Source organism: Bubalus bubalis, chromosome 1, assembly GCF_019923935.1.
Source record: "Bubalus bubalis isolate 160015118507 breed Murrah chromosome 1, NDDB_SH_1, whole genome shotgun sequence".
NCBI classification, from domain to species: Eukaryota; Metazoa; Chordata; class Mammalia; order Artiodactyla; family Bovidae; genus Bubalus; species Bubalus bubalis.
In genome coordinates, this window is record NC_059157.1 from 153,722,670 (window position 1) to 153,746,757 (window position 24,088).

The window sequence follows — 24,088 nt, forward strand, 5'->3', positions numbered from 1 at the left end:
ATAATAAGGAAGGGAAATATTCCAGGTGAATTCTTTACCTTCTCAGCAAGCAACCCAGGCAGAAATTTAGTTTCACAGGGAGAAAAGCAAGTATTTATAGATGTAACTTTAACAAGATTTTTAACCCACCTGGCTAATACACTTGATGTTTTGTGCCTTATTGGTGCATGGTGTGTTGCCACCATATGGACTGCATCCTGCCATGCTCCTCAATCCATGGGATTCTCCATGCAAGAATATTGGCATGGGTTGCCGTGCCCTCCTCCAGGGGATCTTCCAGACCCAGGGATCAAACTCACTTTTCTAATGTCTCCTGCGTTGGCAAGAGGGCTCTTTACCACTAGCACCACCTGGGAAGCCCCATGCCTTCATGGTAACTACTTCTAAATATTCTCATACCTTATCCCTTATGTTCAGAGCAAAGGATAAGGAGTAACTCGATGCTTTGCCTTCTCAGATACACTTGTGTCAACAATCTTCCTTCCTCTCAAAATTTCCCATTAAGTACTATTTCTCATTATATTTCCTGGCCTACCATTTCAATACCATGTGTGAGCCAAGGTTTTCTCAAAGTGCTTTGGGCTATGCCCAACTTCTCCTTTCACTATGGACTGGATGAAATTGCCTTGAGAACAGTACAGTCATACAAGGGGGGAAGCTCTGGAGCTTGGCCACAGGGATATTCAACATTAGGGATCCAGTTGAGGTGAGTGACACAGTGAGCAAGACTGAAAAGAGTGAAGTCGGAGGCATATTAGGAAAGTGTGGTATCAGAAAAACTGCTCTGGGCATTTGCTGTTTTTGCTGTCCCAGAGTCAGTCCATTTCTTGTGGTAAAGTGAAAAAGTGAAAGTGAAGTCACTCAGTCATGTCTGACTCTTTGCGACCCCATGGACTGTAGCCTGTCAGGCTCCTCTGTCCATGGGATTTTCCAGGCAATAGTCCTGGAGTGGATTGCCATTTCCTTCTCCTCAGGGGATCTTCCCAACCCAGGGATTGAACCCGGGTCTCCCACATTGTAGACAGACACTTTTATCATCTGAGCCACCAGGGAACTCCCTTTCTTGTGGTAACAGGACCTCAAATATGTTTTAGGGGAACCACCCTTTCCTCTCTCTAACACATGGGATTGGGGTGAACCCAGCTGTCTCTTAGGTGGAGCATTTAACCCCAGCCTGAGCCAATCAATACCTTCCATCCCCTGGCCATAGTGGTTGGTTCAGGAATGGACACTGAGCCCAGGATAAGACAACAGGACCAATTACTGCTAATCCCAGGACTTCCTGGCTGAGGCATAATTTTTCTTGCCAGAGTTCAACATAATTAAATAAGAGAGTGGAGTTTATGGCAGCCATCTTGTCACTATGAGGGGAGAATATGTTTGAGAATGGAACCAATTTGGAGAAAATGGAACCAAAAAATACATATAAAGAAAGCGGTCTTAGTAACTCTATCTGAACTCCTGAATCAGACCATGTCTAAAACCAGCATCACCAGGACAGTGATTATGTTGCTGCTACTGCTAAATCGCTTCAGTCGTGTCCGACTCTGTGCAACCCCAGAGACAACAGCCCACCAGGCTCCTGCATCCCTGGGATTCTCTAGACAAGAACACTGGAGTGGGTTGCCATTGCCTTCTCCAATGCATGAAAGTGAAAAGTCAAAGTGAAGTCACTCAGTCGTGTCCGACTCTTAGCGACCCCATGGACTGCAAGCCTACAAGGCTCCTCCGTCCATGGGACTCTCCAGGCAAGAGTGCTGGAGTGGGGTGCTATTGCCTTCTCCAACAGTGATTATATGAGCCAATAAATTATCATTTAGCTTTGTCACCGTTCTCACCAGCAATGAAGTCTTAACTAATGGAGAAAGCAAGAGACAAGACACTTCAAGGAGTACTGAACTGCAATACAATAAGAGGTTTAAATCAAGTCAGAAAACTTGCCAAGTCCAGAGAATCTGGCAACTTGGTGGCTATCAAGAGCCTTGACAAGATTAGTTTTGGTGCAGTGGCACATTGGAAACTAGCTCCGGGTGGCTCTGTGGCATATCCTCCAAGAATGTGTATTATCAGTCACGGCTTCTAGTGGATAAAATGGAGCAGAAGGAGCCCTGGACAGAGAACCAGGAGATCTGGACCTCAGATATGGCAGCCACTAACCAGCTGTGTCTCCTTGGGCAACCTGCTCACTTAATCTCCTGGAGTATAACAGCTGCCTCATCTATCAAGTGATACCCCTGCTTCATACCCAGGGTCCCTCTAGCTCTAAAACTCTCAGTATTTCTAAATTTCTCAGTATTTTGTTGAAATTCAGCACACTTGTTCTGTTCTGAAACTTAGTGGAAGAATAAGTCATCCAAACATACCCAGGTTCCATTAGCATTCTCTCCAATGTTGCTAAGTTAAATTCTCCTTGGTTGCTGTCTATTTCATAGTATCATTTCACTGAAAGTCACATCACAGATGTGGTTGGCTTGGGCAGAGCACTGGGGTGTGTTCCCTGCCTCTGGAATACTAGAGTCTCTTCTCTGTGACCATACACGGCTGACACTGTACTCACATGTCCTGTTTGGGGTTGTCCACTCTGCTTCCCTGGTGGCTCAGATGGTAAAGCGTCTGCCTACAATGCGGGAGACCCGGGTTCAATCCCTGGGTTGGGAAGAGCCCCTGGAGAAGGAAATGGCAACCCATTCCAGTATTCTTGCCTGGAAAATCCCATGGACGGAAGAGCCTGGTAGGCTACAGTCCATGGGGTCACAAAGAGTCGGACACAACTGAGTGACTTTCTTTCTTTCTTTACTCTGCTTCTATTCTCATCATTGGTCTCATACAGAAGACACAATTTATGGCTCCATAATATCTGGCCAGGGGAGTTTCATAGGCCTTTTGAACCTCTAAAAGGAAAAAAATATTGGCAAAGTCTTCCGCTCTTTGGGCTTCCCTAGAAGCTCAGTTGGTAAAGAATCTGCCTGCAATGCAGGAGATTCTGGTTTCATTCCTGGGTCAGGAAGATCTGGTGGAGAAGGGATAGGCTACCCACTCTAGTATTCTTGGGCTTCCTTTGTGGCTCAGCTGGTAAAGAATCTGCCTGCAATGTGGGAGACCTGGGTTTGATCCCTGGGTTGGGAAGATCCCCTGGAGAAGGGAAAGGCTACCCACTCCAGTATTTTGGCCTGGAGAATTCCATGGACTGTATAGTCCATGGGGCTGCAAAGAGTCGGACACGACTGAGCGAATTTCACTTTCACTTTTCCTCTCTTGATTTCATGCCATGGGCCTGCCCCATTGCAAACCGAACATTGTCCAGGAAGCAAAATATGCAACAAAGGTCAGTGGCTATTAAAAGGCATTCTTATTTAGCTCAATCAGGAACAGGATAGGAGAGGTTAAGTTTTCAACAGAGTAACATACCATATATATCAGCACTAACAATGAGGTTTTATTTCCCTGAGTCAGCTTTAAAAATAATGTTGACTTTTATGGTCGATACATTATAGATCACCATATTTATGTCAGAACATATTGGCATGAAAATAAATCAATGAAAATATTAATACGTGAGCCTTGTGTTTAAATGAAACCCCTTGCAACTCCACACCTTCCCCTCATATTTCACTATGGCACTTTCTGAGCCCTCACCTCTGACATGTTTTACTGAACATGACATTGAGGCCTGATTCTACTCTCTGTGACTCCTGTTTTTCATACGCCTTGCATATAATGTTCAAAAAATATTCATTTGGTTCTTTTACCATAAACATACATATCTGCATTCCATCATTAATAGGACTGTTGATTCAAATATATAGTTTATGCATGAACAAAATATTTCTGAGTCAAATCTCTGACTGGTATACTATTAATAAATGAAACTCTCTGTGTTGGAGACCACCTTCAAATATTATGTTTGCTATCGACAATCACTTTTAAGAGTCATGGTAAGTTTCTGTTATAAATATGCATTTTAGAAAGCAAGTTCACAATATAGACATTATTAAAGAAAATTGGGTTTAGTGAAAAAGAAAATCCATTCTCTTTTAAGTGTATCTTTTCTTTCTAACACTCTTCTGTACTGACAGAACATGCCAAGTGCCAGCTGCTCACAGCCCTCTTCTGAGGGGGAATCATCTTTCTCAAAGCCTCCGCAGAAACAGCAATCATTGGTGTGCATCCATCAAGTGTGGCCTTCTCCTGCCTCCATGATCGCATCCCAGCAGCCCCTGGGCACCATGAAGGAGCACCCAGGCAGCCGGCAGGTGTGCAGACCCACAGCGTGCCAGAGGCCTGGTGTGGCAGTCCTCTCCAAACAGGAATAATGGTGACCACCTGGGCCAATCAGAGTCTCTTGGGGAAAATTCCCATGTTCCCATGGGCAGAGTTAGCCATCTGCAGCAGTGATGGAAGGCAAAGGAAGCCCAGAGGGAAAGCTGAGTCAGAGGAAGCAAGGAGGAAGCAGGAACTGAACAGAAAAGCAACAAAATAGAGGAAAAAAAGAAAAGGGTAAAGGTGTCAGTTAGAGCAGCAGAAAACGAGGTCACTAGGGGTAGTCGTCAGAGAAGGCAATGGCACCCCACTCCAGTACTCTTGCCTGGCAAATCCCATGGACAGAGGGGCCTGGTGGGCTGCAGTCCATGGAGTCGCTAGGAGTCGGACACAACTGAGCGACTTCACTTTATTTTTTCACTTTCATGCATTGGAGAAGGAAATGGCAACCCACTCCAATGTTCTTGCCTGGAGAATCCCAGGGATAGGGGAGCCTGGTGGGCTGCCATCTATGGGGTAGCACAGAGTCAGACACGACTGAAGTGACTTAGCAGCAGCAGCAGGGGTAGTCGTCAGGTCCCCTCTCATATTTAATTCACTAGCTCCTCCCCAATATTTAGGACTTCCCTGGTGGCTCAGACAGTAAAGTGTCTGCCTATGATGTGGGAGACCCAGGTTCGATTCCTGGGTCGGGAAGACACCCTGGAGAAGGAAATGGCAACCCACCCCTGTACTCTTGCTTGGAAAATCCCGTGGACAGAGGATCCTGGTAGGCTATGGTCCATGGGGTCGCAAAGAGTCGGACACGACTGAGCCACTTTACTTTCACTTTCCCCAATAATTAATTCACCAAAAACTCACATTCATTTTGCTCCTAAATATCCACTATTCACCCAGAGCTCTCTGGGTGAGGGTGTACACCCTCACCACTCAGGTCAAAGCTACCATGATGTCCCTCTTGGACTACAGCAAACACCCTCCACCTGTCTCCAATGCTCCCCGCTCTCCACTCTCTGCTGCTGCTGCTGCTAAGTCATTTCATTCATGTCCGACTCTGTGTGACCCCATAGATGGCAGCCCACCAGGCTCCTCCGTCCATGGGATTTTCCAGGCAAGAGTACTGGAGTGCGGTGCCATCGCCTTCTCTGTCTCCACTCTCTACACATCATCTATTCCAGTCATGCCATTCTGTGTTTCTTAGAGACACACACACACACACACACACACACACACACACACACACAAACATTAAACCCATCAGTAGGAAAAATCAATTAGATCTAAATGGGGATGGCTTTCATATGCTAATTGGAGAAGGAAATGGCAACCCACTCCAGTATTCTTGCCTGGAAAATCCTATGGACAGAGGAGCCTGGTAGGCTACAGTCCATGGGGTCGCAGAGTTGGACATGACTGAGCGAGTTAACTTTCACTTCACATGCTAATACAGAAGAATATCTTTATGACCTCAGGGTAGAGAAGGAGTCTTAAACCAGAGACAAAAGGTACAAACCATAAAAGCAATATTGATCATTTCAACTATGTTAAAATTAAGAACTTTGTTTCCTAAATATATATATATATATATATATATATATTTATATATATATTAAGGGCATATATATATATATATATATATATATATATATATACATGCCCTTAAGTCCAGGAAAGCTGGAGTAGGAAAACAAAGACTTATAACATGAGCAACAGAAAACATTTTTATCCAAAATACGTAAAGAACTCCTAAAACTCAGTAACAAAAGGACAGACAACTCAACAGGAAAAAAAAAAAAATGACCAAGAAGAAACTACAAGAATCACTTCACACAAAGAAGCAGGTCCAGATGCAGCAGGAGCCCCTCTCCCACATAGAAGCAGCACAGAGCATGTGGGGAGGAAGAACACCTCATAGGCAAAAAAAGAATAGGGTTCAGTGAGAAAGTCTTATGCCAGAGGGTACGAGTGGACAAAGGCAGGTCCTTCTTTCACCAGGTCACTCCCCTTGTCCCTCACCCCTGCTCCCTGGAGTTGCTCTCCCAAACACGAAGGTACCACATCCTCCTCCTTCTCCCTTCTCGTGCAGAGAGTCCAGAGCCATTGTCGATTCCTCCCTCCACACCCCCCACCCCGCCCTAGCAACACCCTAGCAACAGGAAAGGCTCTGACAGTGGACGGCACATCCATCAGCGTGTTAGTGCTGTAAACGGCCCTTTAGGGAAGCTGTAAGAGGAGCCTGATGCCTGAGGGTAGTGAATGAAGGCAGGGTCCCGAGATACAAGTTCTCTACTCTGCCGATGCCTTGGGCAACTTTACCACTAGTTTTTGAGCCACAGGCTCTGCCACTGATCTCCTCTCTTGCCCCAAACCAAAGCAGCTTTCTACATTTCTGCACACATCACATAGGCAAAGACTCAGTCGTGATGCGTTTAAAGATCTTTGATGCCACATGAAACGAAAAGGTAAAAGTTTCCTAAAGATCTCCTTTCAGGGTCATGACTCCAGAGGAAATGATGGACTTCCAGAGCCACAGGACTTTATAGCTATTTTTATTGCATCATTAATGTAAAAAAAAAAAAATCTGATTTCAAAGTCATTGATGGGGTGGTATTACACTTTTGTATAGGTGAAGTAAAAAGATTATTTCTTCAGTAGTGATTATTTTTCCAGACAGTAACATCAGTTTCAGAGCAGCCACCTTCTCTGTTGTGACAATACAATGTCAGAGCAATGCTTCCCAGTCACTCCCTGTGTTTACACTAATTTGAAGCTGCCAATTTTGTCAGATCCTTGTCAATAGAAAACAAAAATGTGCAAGCTGCTATATAATTATTGAAATTAAGTACTCACAGTCTCTAGATATTCTTCTAAATTATTTAAAGGATCCAATTCGCTTTTCCTTGTGAAAAAATAAAAGCCCTTGCATTCTTATGTTTGGGGACAATTCACACATGGAAAAGAGATCTAGGTACACAGCAGGCATAAGCCCACACTGCAAAAATATAATACAAAATTATTAAAAGGCTAATCAGCACCTTTTATCTAAAGACTCAAGGTATAGTTTAAAACTGGGTTGCTATCTAGGTCTCATACTTGAGGTTTTTTTCAAGATTTTTTTCTTTTTTGATGACCATTTTTTTAAGTCTTTATTGAATTTGTCACAATATTATTTCCGTTTAACGTTTTGATTTTTTGGCCATGAGGCATGTAGTATCATAACTCCCTGACCAGGGATGGAACCTGCACCCCCTGAATTGAAAGGTGAAGTCTCAACCACTGGGCTACTAGGGAAGTCCCTTGAAAGTTTTTTAAAACTCAGATCTGTCCTCTCTCTCTTTACCATTATCTCCAGATCATGTTTTTTGAGCTAGGGTTCTGCAATGCAGGAGACCTGGGTTCAATCTCTGGGTCAGAAAGATCCCCTAGAGAAGGAAATGGCAACCCATTCCAGTATTCTTGCTTGGAGAATTCCATGGACAGAGGAGCCTGGTGGGCTACAGTCCATGGGGTCGCACAGAGTCAGACACGACTGAGCGAGTAACACTTACACTCTGTCACCTATAAAAGGCACTGCTTCTAGTGACTTCAGGGATGACCTGCTTTTCTATTTCCCTTCTTTCTTTACTATGTGATTAGGTGGGTGAGATGGGGGAAGGTAGCTTAAAAAAAAAAGAAACCCTCTGGAAACCTGGGAATTTGCCATCTCTGCTTTGTAAAGGAAGCCCAGGCTTTCCCCAAAACATCAGAGATAGAACTTGCACTGCACCTCAGTTTGCTCAGCTGTAAAATGGTGAAAACTCAACATTCAAAAAACTAAGATCATGGCATCCAGTCTTATCACTTCATGGCAAATAGATGGGGAAACAATGGAAACAGTGACAGACTTTATTTTCTTGGGCTCCAAAATCACTGCAGATGGTGAAGAACTGACTCACTGGAAAAGACCCTAATGCTGGGAAAGACTGAAGACAGGAGGAGAAGGGGACAACAGAGGATGAGATGGTTGGATGGCATCACCGACTTGATGGACATGAGTTTAAGCAAGCTCCGGGAGTTGGTGATGAACAGGGAAGCCTGGCATGTTGCAGTCCATGGGGTTGCAAAGAGTCGGACATGACTGAGTGACTGAACTGAACCAAACTGAAAATGGGGGAATTAATTCCGGCCATGCCTATCTCACAAGATCTTTTTATAGCTCAATCTCAGCAAGGCTGCTTTCAGCTGATTGCAACACACCATTTTATTGTGGGAACCTAACATAGTAACTTTAGATAAAAGACCAGTAGGAGGTGGTTTAGCTGGTGGGATTTTCTGTATGTCCTCAATGAACTTTATCCATGCACAACTACTAGGCCTGGACCTAAAACCAATCCCAATTCCTGCTTTCATTTGGAGGGAAAAAATTATAAACTGTCTGTCAGTCTTCATCGCCACCTAGTGGTTCATTGGCAAAATAACACCAAACTATCTAGTGGATTTGAAACACAGGAAAAGTAATTCAAACTACTAACTCCTGTAATCCACCACCTAATTAAATGTACCTTGGGGCCCCATTTTGAAAACTTATTGAAAGACAAATTATGTTGTGAATATGAAAAATAAATTCCTAATTCATCTTTATAAATTAAGAAATCTTTATAAATTAAGTAGTGCATACATTACATTAGCTTTTATTTGGTTGCACCATGCAGCATGTGGCATCTTAGTTCCCCAAACGCGGGTCAAACCACCGCCCCCTTCAGTGGAAGCACAGACTCTTAACCACTGGGCCACCAGGGAAGTTCCCCACAGCAACTTTTTGAGAAACGGCCATACTATTTTGCACACCATTGTGGGAGGGGCATCATAGGGGTGGAGAGCGGGAGGGAGAAACTACCGGGTGTAAGACAAGCTCAAGGATTTACTCTACAACACAGGGAACACAGCCAGTATTTTGTAATAACTCTTAATGGAGTGTAACCTTTTAAAATTGTATTAAAAATAAAAATCCTAAAGAAATGCATCTATTTATCAACAGTTTTTCAGAGTAACTTGTAAAAACAAATTTACTGTCTGAAAGCACTTATAATATGATTCTGTTAAGTAGCTCCACTTCTCTAAGAAAGGTCTCTAGGTAGAGGTAAAATATTAAAATCAATGTATAGATTAAACACATGTAGAATACAAGAGTGGCATTCAAAAATGGAAAAAAGAAATGTCCACTTCTTGGGCCCAAAAAATTTTTTAAGGGAGATCTTATTTTCCCACTTCAACAACCATTCCTCCACAACTGAAAGCAGTAATACTTCATTGTTATTCAAATTTATTCATAACTTTTCCCTTTTCTGAACTCTTGAAGTACGTATCTTATAGATACTTGTTAAAGGAGAAAGAAGAGCCCTTTCTTCATCTTGGCTGAGTCATTTCCCTGGGTAGTGGTAACTATTTCAACCATGAAAATGTTAAAGACTTCCCTATTCCCATGGAAGAAGAAGAACTAAAGAGCCTCTTGATGAAAGTGAAAGAGGAGAATGAAAAAGTTGGCTTAAAATTCAGCATTCAGAAAACTAAGATCATGGTCCCATCAGTTCAGTTCAGTCGCTCAGTCGCGTCCAAGTCTTTGCGACCCCATGAATTGCAGCACGCCAGGCCTCCCTGTCCATCACCAACTCCCAGAGTTCACCCAAACTCATGTCCATTGAGTCGGTGATGCCATCCAGCCATCTCATCCTCTATCGTCCCCTTCTCCTCCTGCCCCCAATCCCTCCCAGCAACAGAGTCTTTTTCAATGAGTCACTTCTTTGCATGAGGTGGCCAAAGTACTGGAGTTTCAGCTTTAGCATCAGTCCTTCCAAAGAACACCCAGAACTGATCTCCTTTAGAATGGACTGGTTGGATCTCCTTGCAGTCCAAGGGACTCTCAAGAGTCTTCTCTTTTGCTGTCTCGCATACAGGGTCATTGTTACCACCTTTCTAATTAAAATAAATAAATTTATATTTTTTTTAAAAAAAAGAGTCTTCTCCAACACCACAGTTCAAAAGCATCAATTCCTCAGTGCTCAGCTTTCTTCACAGTCCAACTCTCACATCCATACATGACCACTGGAAAAACCACAGCCTTGACTAGACAGACCTTTGTTGGCAAAGTAATGTCTCTGCTTTTCAATACGCTATCTAGGTTGCTCATAACTTTCCTCCCAAGGAGTAGGCGTCTTTTAATTTCATGGCTGCAGTCACCATCTGTAGTGATTTTGGAGCCCCCCAAAAAAAGTCTCACACTGTTTTCACTGTTTCCCCAGATGCCATGATCTTCATTTTCTGAATGCTGAGCTTTAAGCCAACTTTTTCAGTCTCCACTTTCACTTTCATCAAGAGGCTTTTTAGTTCCTCTTCACTTTCTGCCATAACGATGGTGTCATCTGCATATCTGAGGTTATTGATATTTTCCCCGGCAATCTTGATTCCAGCTTGTGCTTCTTCCAGTCCAGTGTTTCTCATGATGTACTCTGCATAAGCAGGGTAACAATATACAGCCTTGACATACTCCTTTTCCTATTTGGAACCAGTCTGTTGTTCCATGTCCAGTTCTAACTGTTGCTTCCTGACCTGCATACAGGTTTCTCAAGAGGCAGGTCAGGTGGTCTGGTATTCCCATCTCTTTCAGAATTTTCCACAGTTTATTGTGATCCACACAGTCAAAGGCTTTGGCATAGTCAATAATGCAGAAATAGATGTATTTCTGGAACTCTCTTGCTTTTCCCATGATCCAGCGGATGTTGGCAATTTGATCTCTGGTTCCTCTGCCTTTTCTAAAACCAGAATCAACATCTGGAAGTTCACGGTTCACGTATTGCTGAAGCCTGGCTTGGAGAATTTTGAGCATTACTTTACTAGCGTGTGAGATGAGTGCAATTGTGCAGTAGTTTGAGCATTCTTTGGCATTGCCTTTCTTTGGGATTGGAATATCACTTTATGGAAAATAGATGGGGAAACAATGGGAACAATGACAGACTTTATTATTTTAGCTCCAAAATCACTGAAGATGGTGACTGCAGCCATGAAATTAAAAGACGCTTGCTCCTTGGAAGAAAAGCTATGATCAACATAGACAGCATATTAAAAAGCAGACACATTACTTTGCCAACAAAGGTCCATCTAGCCAATGTTATGGTTTTTCCAGTAGGCATGTATGGATGTGAGAGTTGGACTATAAAGAAAGTTGAGCGCCAAAGAATTGATGCTTTTGAACTGTGGTGTTGGAGAAGACTCTTGAGAGTCCCTTGGACTGCAAGGAGATCCAACCAGTCAATCCTAAAGGAAATCAGTCCTGAATATTCATTGAAAGGACTGATGCTGAAGCTGAAACTCCAATACTTTGGCCACCTGATGCAAAGAACTGACTCATTGGAAAAGACCCTGATGCTGGGAAAGATTGAAGGCAGGAGGAGAAGGGGACAACAGAGGATGAGATGGTTGGATGGCATCACAGACTTGATGGACATAAGTTTGAGCAAGCTCCAGGAGTTAGTGATGGACAGGGAAGCCTGGCATGCTGCAGTCCATGGGGTCACAAAGAGTTGGACATGACTGAGCAACTGGACTGACTGATTCCCATGGAAATATATCCATCATGGTACTCAGAGGTCATTGTTCCATGGATGATTACCCAAGGCTCCTGTTTGGCAGGGAGCCAGAAACAGGACCAGGCTCTTGGAGACTCACAATGGGAAGAACTCTGGGCTGAAGACCTGGGACCCATCTAACCCATTCAGGATTATCACTTCATTATTTCCTCAAGGCCCTTATCCCCACTGTGTCCAACAGTGAAACAAATTCCAACCCTAATCATATCAGTCTTTTTGAAAGGTCTTGAAAAAATGGCGACAAAGAGAAGAAAACGCATGACACACTCACTTTTTAAAAGTGAGGGTGTCTCTTCTCCTGAGAATTTCATTCATCATGAAAACTGTCCCCCAAATTCTCTTCCATAAAACCCCAGCCTGTTTCTCTTCCATTCTAGGTCTTTCCACTTTTGCTGTGAACAGCTACATAGCCCTTCAATGAATGGAGGAAGCTAGTTCTAGAGAGACAGGAGAAAAGTCAGGGGATTGCAGAGGCTAGAAAAGCGGCTTCAAGAAGAAGGTGCTCAACATCATCCCAGATTTTGGCAAGTGAATTAACCCATTATAGTCTGCATTTTGCTCCTTCCTTTCTCCATGATAGCAGCCTAAATGATGCACTGGTCCAAACATTGTGTAGTTCTCTTACCGGATGCCTTGACTAAGGATGGTCAACCTCTCACTTAAACAGCTGTCCCTCCAGACTGAGTAAGGGCTTCCCAGGTGGTGCTGGTGGTAAAGACCCCACCTGCCAATGCAGGTAGACATAGAGACATGGGTTCAATCCCTGGGTTGGGAAGATCCCCTGGAGGAGGACATGGCAACCCACTCCAGTATTGTTGCCTGGAGAATCCTCATGGACAGAGAAGCCTGGTGGGCTACAGTCCACAGGGACACAGAGTCAAAAAGACTGAAGCGACTGAGCACACACATATGAATTTGTAGGTGACATGTTTCAGACCACAGCAGAAGGTCATAGCCAGGAAGAAAAGTGACCTTGTCTGTTATGAAGTGGTAATGCCAGACTCACCCGCTCACCCTCCCACATAAGCCAAAGAGCTTAGTCAGAGCACCGCAGTCTCTAGGAGGAGGAAAAGGAATGGTGGGAACAGAACCAGAACCTGTTGGGTCACCCCCTTATGACACGCTGTGTGCCTTTCTTCCAGCTGATCCTCCCAGCAACCTCACCAGGTTACAGCTGTGGAGACTGTGGCTCAGAGAGAGAAGATGACTTGCTCCTTCACACTGTACTCACAGTCCCTGCCGAGCTGGGATTGGAGGGCTTCTTACCACAGTCGTGAGGGGGCAGAAGCCCACAGCCCGCCTCAGGAGCAAGCCCTCCACACTGGAGGGCCTAGCCAGCCCTGCAGGGGTGTTTCCTCTGACTCGAGGCTTCCTCACAGTAAAAGCGAGCTAGTGCTTCATCCACAAGGTTGCTCAGAAGACTAAACGAAATCACAGTGTGAACCGGCGGGCCCGAGCCAGCACTGAACCAGGCCGGTGCCACTCCTCAGCATCCCCCTGAGAGCCCACACCGCGCTGGGAAGGCAGCTTTGCTGAAAATAACTAAGCATTGGCCAGCCCTCCATGTGGAAGATGATAGAGGACAAAATAAATGAAAATATCATTCTTTCTATGAATACTCACCCAGCCAAAAAGCTTTGCTCCTCCAGTCAGGCGGATCTTAAAGTCAGTCAACAAGCCCCTTGCCTCAGAACATCGGTCCCAGCCTTCAAGCTTCAGGCTTCAGCTCAGGCACTGGCCTCCCCCGCCCCCCACGCCCAGCCTCAGGTATACTCTCAACTCCTCCTCTGGCTCACGCCCCATGTCCAGTGGGTGCCATTGTTCCTGCCTCAGAAGTGCCTCTGGGTCAGGTCCTCTCTCCTCATCAACCCACATGGCCTCGCTGGGGTCCCGAGCATCTCTCACCTGCAGGCACTGCACGGGCCTCCTTACAGTCTACTGCTCCAGGCTCGCTTCTGGGCTGCTGCCGGGCCTTCCTCCCACACTGCCTTACCCATCACTGTCCTGCTTAAGCACATCCATCCTTATTAACACATCCTTGGCGTTCCGCCCCGACACAGGTCATCCCGCCATGCCAGGACTCTTCGGCTCTGTCTCCTTGCATGTGCTATGCCTCCAACCCCACCCCTCAAATGCCCTTCACCCTTTTTTCCCAGCAAGCTCCTCTCGGTTCTCCCAAGCAGCTCCCATGGCACACAACCCAAGTCTTCACTTGACTCCCTCAGCACCCTGCTAGTTTTTGCAGCACTCAGTGACCATTTCCCACACTGCAATGCAATCAGCTATATCTGCTTGTCTTCCCTACCAGATTATGAGAGCCTGGAGATCAAGTACTGTACCCATCTTTTCTCCATAGTGCCTGACCAACAGATGCTCCATAAGTGCTTGTTGACTGACAGAATGCATGAGGTCCCTGTTCCTTCTGCTGTGAGTAAAGATCTATATGTTACAGTTGACGCCCAAAGTACCCAACGTATGCTTTTCCCTCTTTCCCTGTATTAACTCATCTTTCTGAAGATGAACCCCTAGAAATCAACTTCTTGGAAAGTTTAGGCTTCATCTCAGGTGCCCCTGTAGGTCTTGTGCTGGCTGATTTCCCAATGCATCAGGCTCCACACACAGCTGCCTCAGCTCTGTGGCTCTGCCTGTTGGATCTGCTTTGTCAGCGGGGATGAGGGTAAGAAAGAAGCTGCACCTGGCTTCACAACTCAGATGTGTTTTCTTGGATGTCCGGGATGCTGAGGTATTTAACAAGCAAATCAGCCTCGGGATTCAAATACGCAGTTAATAAATCTTGAAAGAGATACAAATCAAAATCCTCTCGCAGAGCCTGTAGGCAAAACCCATGCTTTCCCTAATCCTCCCTAACCCCCAAGGATCACTTTCCACTCCCACCAAGGCATGTATGTGGGGTTAGGGCCAGGTTGCAGGAAATACTGCCCTCTACGGATGCACCATCATCTTCGGCCGGAAGAGGTCCTCTTGGAGGTTTCCTAACTCTATGCAAAGTAGTCTAGCCAAAGAACAAGTCACAGTGCTGGAGGTGGTATGCCCTGCTTAAATGACAACAGCACCTTTTCCTGCCAAGTGTGTATCCAAGCTTCCTATCAACCCAGCCTGGAGCCGAGAGCACACAAGTCAGGGTAAGCGAGGCCCTGTGGACCTGGTAAGTTGAAAAGCCCTCCTTTAAAATCTGCTTTGCCCTTGGTGTTAGCTCTATTTTTATTTTTTTACTAGCACTGGTCTCTCTCAAACAAGGACTCTGACCAGACTTCAGGAGTTAATGCCAAGTCAAGGCAGAAACTAACACTCAGCTGAGGCCGTGATGCTCTGCTAGCCACTGTTTCCTCCCAGGGGAAGGAGAAGCAGGAAGAGCTGTGCTCCCCCGGGAGATGGAGAAGCTGGACACCAACATCTCAGAGGAAGGAAGATCCTGCCATCTCTCCGAGCACTACAAGCAAGTCTACCTCTCCCTGACCTACAGCGTCATCTTTGTGCTGGGGCTGCCCCTGAATGGCGCCGTCCTGTGGCTCTCCTGGCGCCAAACCAAGCGCTGGAGCTGTGCCACCATCTACCTGGCGAACCTGATGCTGGCGGATCTGCTGTATATATCGACGCTGCCCTTCCTCATCGTCACCTACTCCCTGGAGGACACCTGGCCCTTCGGGGAGCTGCTCTGCAAGCTGGTGCGCTTCCTGTTCTACACCAACCTCTACAGCAGCGTCCTGCTACTGACCTGCATCTCCGTGCACCGCTTCCTGGGCGTGTGCCACCCACTGCGCTCGCTGCCCTACCGGACCCGCCGGCACGCCCTGCTGGGCGCCACTGCCACGTGGGTTCTGGTGGTCATCCAGCTGCTGCCCACCCTGATCTTCTCTCACACAGACGACATCGACGGCCAGATGATCTGCTACGACACGACCAGTGCAGATCACTTTGACAAGTTTTTCGTCTATAGCATGGTCCTGATGTTGTCCAGCTTTGTCCTGCCCTCCTTGGTTATCTTGGTGTGCTACTCACTGATGGTACGGAGCCTGGCCACACCAGTGGAGACCCTCACGAGGGTGGGTGGCGCAACCCGGGCCAAGTCCATCCGGACCATCCTGCTGGTGTGTGGCCTCTTTGCCCTCTGCTTCGTGCCCTTCCACATCTCGCGCTCCCTCTACTTCACACTCCGCTTCCTGTCCTCAGGCAACTGCCAGCTCCTGACAGTGGTCAGCCTGGCCTACAAGGTATGGAGGCCTCTGGTGAGCCTGAGCAGCTGCCTCAACCCAGTCCTCTACTTTCTGTCAGGTGGGAACAGAGTCAGGCTCTTCCAGGAACTGGGGCACAACAAGGTGGGTGAGCACCCAGCTGGAGCCAAGGGACAGAGACCCGGGGGTGGGCAGGTCTGGGTCCTGCCGAGATGAAGTTCAGGGGGAAAGCTCCAAGATGCTGACAATGACTTGTCTGAACAGAGTCACGAGCTAGGGGGAGAGAGACCCCCACTAGGTCTCCTAGTGGTGTCCTAAAAGGATTTTAATTTTGATGCTAAGTGATTTTAAAATAAGAATATGGAAAGAGCTACCAACACAAAGGAAAATGTTCTTAATGAAGCTGACATTTATCTCTCATCATTCAGATTTCAGCTCACACGACACCTTCTCCAGTCACTCCTGCCACCCTAGCCAATGTTGACCTCTCTCCCCCAAAACCAATCAATCTCTATTATATTTCCCGATTTGTTGTCATTATTGTAACACTTATTAGGACCTGGACTTGTTCGTTTACTTATTCATGGTCTCTTCCCCCTAGAATGGAGGATCCAATAGGACAGGGACCTCATCTGAGTGCTGTCCCCTAACAGCAGCCTCCACAGCAGGGCCCAGCACACAGTGGAGTACAATAGGGGCTGAATGAAGAGGTGGGCGGCTGGCTGGATAGATGGAGCCCTTAATATGTAAGAGCACTTTATAAGAAATAACTCATTTAATCCTCCCAACAGTCCCTGGAGGCGGGAGCTATTGTTAGCCCCTCTGACAGATCAGGAAACTGAAGCACAGAGCTTAAAGTAGCTTATCCAAGGTCACCCAGCTGGAGAACACCCAAATCATAGTGCTGGACGGGAGCTTTGAACCCAGGCACTGGCTCTGAGGAACACAGCCCTAAGATTGAAGCAGATGGCCCAATCCCAATACTCATCAAGAGCTGGCTGAGTTTTCGTTGACAGTACCAGCTCATCTGTTTACATAACTGCTGTAACCTGAAGACAACTATAGCGGTCCCCAACCTTTTTGGCATCAGAGACTGGTTTCATGGAAGTCAGTTTTTCCATGGAGCAGGGGTAGGAAGGGATGGTTGCAGGGTGATTCACGTGCATTTATTGTGCACTTTACTTCTATAACATCAGCTGTACCTCAGATTATCAGGCATTAGATCCTACAGGTTGGGGACCCCCAGTACACAGGATGTGCTCTTTTACTATGCTTCTTAACCAGAGTTCTGATTAAGGTCAGAAAAAGCTCTGCAAGGTAAAGTGGTTGCAGAAATGATGATCCACCTTATTCACATGTGAACATAATGTCTCAGTTTATGACAGAAAATTCTACCACTGTCTTAAATCACAAGATGATGCTCATCTTCTTTAAAAAAAAAAAAAAAAGTAATACAAAAACAGAAAAGATCTTTAAAAAAAAAAAAAAACCTCTTATATTTAAACAATAATGATCTCTAAGGAGCTCTCAGGTCTAAACATGCATGATTTAATAATTCATTATAATCTCTCTATGAAGAGGTGGATAAGCGTTTTTCATAAAAGCTAAAGTGTAACCCCTCATTACTACCCTGACTCTATTTACAGGGAACGTCTGAGTAAACCACATACATGTCTAAATTAAAAAATTTTATTCTAAAAGTGCCGTTTATTGCTTTCAAGGGCACACAATAATTAGAACTAGACTAAGTGTTGCCTAGCAGAATTCCTTCAGATAATTAGTTTAATGAATAGGCAAGGATGTTTTCTAATTAGCAGGTCAGCTGTTTCTATATAAATAAGGGCTTCTATAGTAGCTGAGAGAGCTTAAAACTGTTTGCTCTTTTGAATACTCTCTCAGTTGTCTTGCTTATATTATTACTTTTTGTCCCTTTCTTCTCACAAACACAAAGGAAACACTCAGCTGACCTACAGTCCCAACTATCACCTCTTACAAATGAGCAAGGTTTAACATTCCTAGAGAGTTGGCTCCCCAGTAAATGCTTAAAGCCATCCTACATCCCACTTAGACATTATTTCTAATGCCCACCAACCTGCCAACCCTGGAAATGGAAAGAAAACTAATCTAGAATAAGTGTTAGTCACTCAATTGTGTCGGACTCTTTGCAACTCCATGGATTGTAACTAGCCAGGCTCCTTTGTCAATGAAATTCTCAAGGCAAGAATACTGGAGTAGCCATTCCCTTCTCCAGAGGATCTTCCCAATCCAAGGATCGAACCCGGGTCTCCTGCATTGCAGGCAGATTCTTTACCATCTGAGCCACCAGGGAAGCCCAAGTGCTTTATACCCCTGGCCAAAGTTTTCCAGTGTTAAGTCCTTGCTAACTTACATGCTTACAATTATTTCTCTGATCCACATAATGCTAATTTTGCTTCTGCAGAATCTTTTGACCTATCTAATAGCAAAGAATAAGCATCCACTTTTAACTTACTTCTCTATCACTGGGATCAAGAAAGTTTCACCTAGTTGTCATCATATCCTAGTTTTCAAGGGTAGTTATCTCAAGATATGAGAATCGAAGTAGACTATTCCCCTTAAGAGAAAGGGCTCCATTGAAAGGGGAGCTGGGAACCCACTGCTCAACAAAAGTCAAGGGGGTATTCCTGACTCCCCTTTGGTTAGCAAACACCCATCAACACCAGGGGACGAAGAGACTAAAAGGAACAAAAGTTCTTTCTCAATCTCCCCATTCAATGCCCACCACCCTGGTGAAAGCTTGGGTCCTCAAATGTGTTATCACCCCGGGCTCTGAGCATCTGTGTAATCCGCCTGGCTGCTCGGACAGGTTAAAACAAAATCGAAGGTCAGCAAATATCATCATGTTTGAAATACCAGCACTGGGACAGTACTGGATGCAAATGTAATGGCTGTAGCCACCTACAAGGGGCAAGCACGGTGCCAGCTCTTGAGGAGGTTACAGACTGTTGAAAAAACAAACCCAGACAAACAATATGAGCACTAATAAACAACTTCAGCAGCTACAGAAAAAAGTAATGTCAGTTGGTGATTAATTTAAAGCAAATAACACAGTGTAAGTATGAGGGAAGCTTTGTCAGGGGGCAGGGGCTTTGGGGGCCATGAAAGGTGTCACGTGTATGCTGAAAGCTGGGTGAAACTGCTGTTAGAATTTCTCAAGCATTGGAGAGAATGGAAAATTTGTGTGGGGGCCAATGGTTGGTTACTGAAGGGTAGGAGGCAGAGACAATGCTGGAAGGGTAGGTTCAAGTGTGATTACAAAGGCTACCCCAAAGCCAGCAAAAGTACTGCTCCTCAAGGCATGGAACCCACCAAGGGCAATTGATCAGGAGGGTCACAGGATTAAACTTCGATTGAGAAACTTAATCTGGAAGTCGTTGTGTTTAGAGATAAGAAACAAAATGTTACAGAAGACTCCTGTGGTATCTCCTAACTGGCTTCAAAGTCAGCCTACACACCACCTCCACGTACTTCTTAAAGAACACTTTTCATAGATCACACTCTGCCTATTTCTGTCCATTCCCTCCCTACAAACTTACTTTTATAGGATAAAGACCAGATAGCTCATCCTGGTCTACTAGATTCATCACTGTCCAGGCCTAGCTGAACTTTTCAACTCACAGGTCTTATACCACAACACATGGGTGTCCACCTCTCCCATGTTCACCAGAGGGCCACCATCCACCACTCAACACCCTGCCCCAAACCTTCTCCACATGCCTAAATACTCATCTCTCCAGATCTTGGGGTCCACTTCCTCTGATCTCACTGCACTGCTGACTCAGCCTCTGGGCCTATCGCCTTGGAGTTGGTGATGGACTTCTTTATCCTTCAGGTCTGTTTTGTCTCTCCTTCTACTCCATTTTTCAACGTATAGACTATGGTACCCTAGGAACATTCCTAGGAGGAGAAGGGGATGACAGAGGATGAGATGGTTAGATGGCATCACTGACTCAATGGACATGAGTTTGAGCAAGCTCCAGGAGTTGGTGATGGACAGGGAACCCTGGTGTACTGCAGTCCATGGGGTCGCAAAGAGTCAGACACGACTGTGTGACTGAATGGAACTGAGCAACATTCCAAACATTATGGACACTCAGTAAGCAATGGTGATGCTGACAATGAAGAGGAGGTAGAAGAAGGTGATCACCATTTACGAGGCCACTGCAGTGATCCAAGCATCCATGCCATAAAGGGCATGAAGAACTAAAATATTTTAGTAGAACCAAAAAGATTTCAAAACACACTGGAAAGAATGAAGAAGAGTGAAATAAATAATTGAGACATAGGTGGTAAGGGGGACAGAAAAAAACTGACCCTGAGACTCCAAGCCTGAGGAATCAAAAGAATGATCAACTAGCACCAACCACACAGGGACACTCAATAGTCACTCGATAGGAAAGCAAAAGGAAGGAAGTAAAGGAGGGAAGGCACAGGCTGTGCATCGTGAGGGAGAGTTCAGACAACTGAAATGTGAGCCTCCAGTGAGGCCTCAAGTTGGAAATATAGGATGGAGGGTCAGAGAATGTTTAGGCTCAAGCTCTGGGTTTAGAGTTATCTATTCAGGCAACTCTTCCAAGCTGCAGATGGCAATTATATCTCTGAGGAAGAAGGGAAGAGAAAGAACAGAGGACCTAGGAGATACAGGAACCATAAAAAGGGTTGACAGGGAACACAGAGGCAGTAGGTGGTGCTGATAATAGTGTGGGAAAATCAAACCAGGGCAGTTTCAGTAAAGAGAGTAGTCAAGGGTATCACACGAAACAGACACGCCAAAGAGAATGAATGAACAGCTGTCTCTCAGCATACAGTTCAAATGCCACCTATTCCAAGAAGCCTCCCGTGATCACCCATCAAAAGGCCCTTTCTCGGGACTTCCCTGGTGGTCCAGTGGCTAAGACTCTGCACTCCCAAGGCAGGGGGCCCTGGTTCCATCCCTGGTTAGGGAACTAGATCCACAGGCTGCCACTAAGACCTGGTGCAGTCAAATAAATAAATACCAAAAATAAATATTAAAAAAAAGAAGGCTTTCTCTCTTCTCTGACCCCTCATCCACATCTCCCTTCGACCAAGTATAAGCAGCATTATTTAAGTCCCCTTATTTCCTATCCTGCCGGATCCAGCAGAGATTTCAACATATGGGTACTCGCTAAATCTTTGTGGAGTAAATGAACATACAGCAAATAATTCTCCTGTGTATGCTTTCCGGAATTACTGCCTGAATCCAGTTTATGAGTGCATGCCTATAAAACTAAATCACAAATCTTTTGGGATTTATTTGTTCTCACACTCACCAACTGCAATTGAAAGCAATTCCAGGATACACTATACCTGCAAGCATTCTCACTTTTTAGACTGTATTTCAAGGACAATAAAGAAGGGAGATTTTTCATCAAGTTGTTTCCAATTAAGCATAACCTAAGCCTATAAAGTTGCGTATTCTCATTGTCTTTTACTTTTTTTGTAAACAAGCTCAATCTCCTTAATATTTCAACTTCTCAACTTTTTGTTTTGTTGATGTTTTCTGTGTATTTGTTAATGTACCGAACAACTTCAAAGGTAATGGCCTCAAGAATTCCATGATAAGATGGAACTCATATTCCTGCAGCAAGCTCTAGCTGGGCATTTTTATAGTGTTAAATCATGAACAAAAAGCAAAAAGTGCCACTTCAAGCAAATTAAAGAATCGTTGAGTCTGAGAAAGTTCCACTCCACAGGTAGAAAAACACATTAGCCATGAGACCTTTAGAAAGCATTAACCCAACAATCAAAGACACAGTCGCTGAACACTCCTTATGGTCTCTCCTTTTATAGCCTAGTTTCTTGCAAGAGTAGGCTATGCTTTTTATTGCAATTTCTACCTTGAATTCATAGTGCTGAATCATCGCAAGCTGGCTACTGCCCATCTCACCATCCCACTGCATTGTAACTGCTCTTTACAACACACCAATGGTTTCCCGTTACAAACCAAAAATGCTCGTGCCCTATCCTGCTTGGGCTTCCATGGCATTTGTCACTGTCACCCACTTCCTCATTAAACTGACTGCACACACTGCACCCTCTCCTGCTTCCACCCTGTAAGTGTGGGTGGGTGGCCCCAGGGTCCCGCCCCTGCACTCTTCTACCCCACTTTCCTCCTGGACAACCTCACTGACTCCCTGAGGGCCCCAGTGATGACCCACAAACCCCTCTCCAGGGAAAGCCTCTTGCATTCCAAACCCATGCTCTTGTCCATACAACAGTTCCTCGGGCATGGCAAGTTCCATAAAGTCAAAACTGAAATCGTTTTCCTCCCAAACCTGCTTTCAGCTCAATGGCACCATCCATCCAAGCCAGAGATCTAGGGGTCATGCTCAACTCCAGCCTCTTCCCACACTTCAAACTGTCATGATCACATGGTCAGATCAGCCTCCCTAGCATCACAGGAATGTGTTTTCTCCTTTTCTTCTGCTCCACCACTGCCTTGGTTCACATTCCATTACTTCTCATGATGCTCCAACCGATTTATCATTCTCTGACCCCAGATTTGTTCCCCGCAACCTCTAATTCATTCCCTTCCTTCTGCTTCTACAGTCATCTTTCTAAGATGTAAATCTTAATTCCCAATATATGTATCTTCCAAAAGCGCCCATCTGCCTTCAGGCTTAAGATCAAAATGCTGAACATACAACAGTCCTTCATCAATCTTGTCTCCTATCAAAGCTTCTAACCTGGGATTTCGCTGGTGATTCAGTGGTTGGGACTTCACCTTCCAATGCAGGGGGTGTGAATTCAATCCCTGCTTGGGGAGGTAAGATCTCACATGCCTTTGGGCCAAAAAGCCAAAATACATAAAACAGATGCAATGTTGTAACAAATTCAATAAAGACTTTAAAAGTGGTGCACATTAAAAAAAAAAAAAAGCTTCCAACCTGAACTCTACATTGCCTCCTTCACTCCATCTTCATCAATCAGCAGGTTCCAAGATTATCTCTAGAAACTCTTGTCCTCCTCATTCATACCTCGCTCCTCCACTCCTTAGGTAAGTCATTTTATTCATCCTTTGTCATGCAGCTCAAAGACCATCTTCCTCTGGGAATCTCAAAAGTATTCTAGGATCCCTAACCCCCATTAGTCATTGCTCTATGACAGTGCTCTTTGCACCGTATCACTATCTCAGAATCACTGATCTTTTGTCTGTTTCTCTCACTCATCAATGTGTGGAAGATGGTCCACAATTTCCACATTTCTGAATCACCACCTCTAGTAAAGAGCCTTAGGTTCATTGCTCCCAGAAATGAATGATGATACAGAAGTCTGTGCACATCATGAAGTATCATCTATTGTTACAGTATTATGCTTGGTTTTCCTCACTACTTTATTTCTTTGAATCATAAGATGCTGTCAAAGACACATCCCAATTTCAGAGACGTTAAGAGGTGAAGTACTACAGTCTACAGAATACAGCATATTAATTTAAGTTACATGTTTATAAAAACTTTATAGTCATCAGACTAAAAAGACATTAAAAAAAATTCCAAGTGCTGGAAAATAACCCAAAACTTTCTAAAATAACTCTTAAGTGAAGAGAACACACGTATGTTATCTTAAAATGTTACATTTTTCCTTTGAAATGTTCATTAAAGAACTGTTTGTTCTGTATTCTAATTGTGGTAGCCAAACACAAATCTGCATCCATTAAAATTCAAAGAACCATTAAATTCATGTAATCCATTAAAATTCATAGAAAATAAAAGTCATGGGAAACATTTTTAAATCTCCATTAAATATGGCCCATTCCTTGCCTCTCCTCCCCCCCAAGCCTGGACTGCACCTCCACAACCCCATCAGCACCCAAAGAGGACACTTACTTCTCTGACACTCTCACTCCAGCCCCTGAGCAATGGCTCTGAACTTGGAGACGGCCCGTGTCCGGGCACACCTCCCCACACCTCCACATCTCAGGCCAGGCTTCCTGCCACTCACGTAAGCCCTGCT

The 24,088-nt window shown here is 45.0% G+C and overlaps 1 protein-coding gene and 1 long non-coding RNA gene across 2 annotated transcripts; both read left to right on the forward strand.

Moving 5' to 3' along the window:
* Positions 1-14,906: 14,906 nt before the first annotated feature.
* LOC123334242 lies at positions 14,907-15,290 on the forward strand. Its single transcript, XR_006552073.2, has 2 exons — positions 14,907-15,048; positions 15,237-15,290. It is a non-coding gene; the product is annotated as an uncharacterized LOC123334242 (long non-coding RNA).
* A 179-nt stretch (positions 15,291-15,469) lies between these two features.
* LOC102404426 (P2Y purinoceptor 2) lies at positions 15,470-16,291 on the forward strand. The gene has a single exon (XM_006079561.4). The coding sequence runs from the start codon at positions 15,470-15,472 to the stop codon at positions 16,289-16,291; it is 822 nt and encodes a 273-aa protein (XP_006079623.3).
* The last annotated feature ends 7,797 nt before the right edge of the window (positions 16,292-24,088 follow it).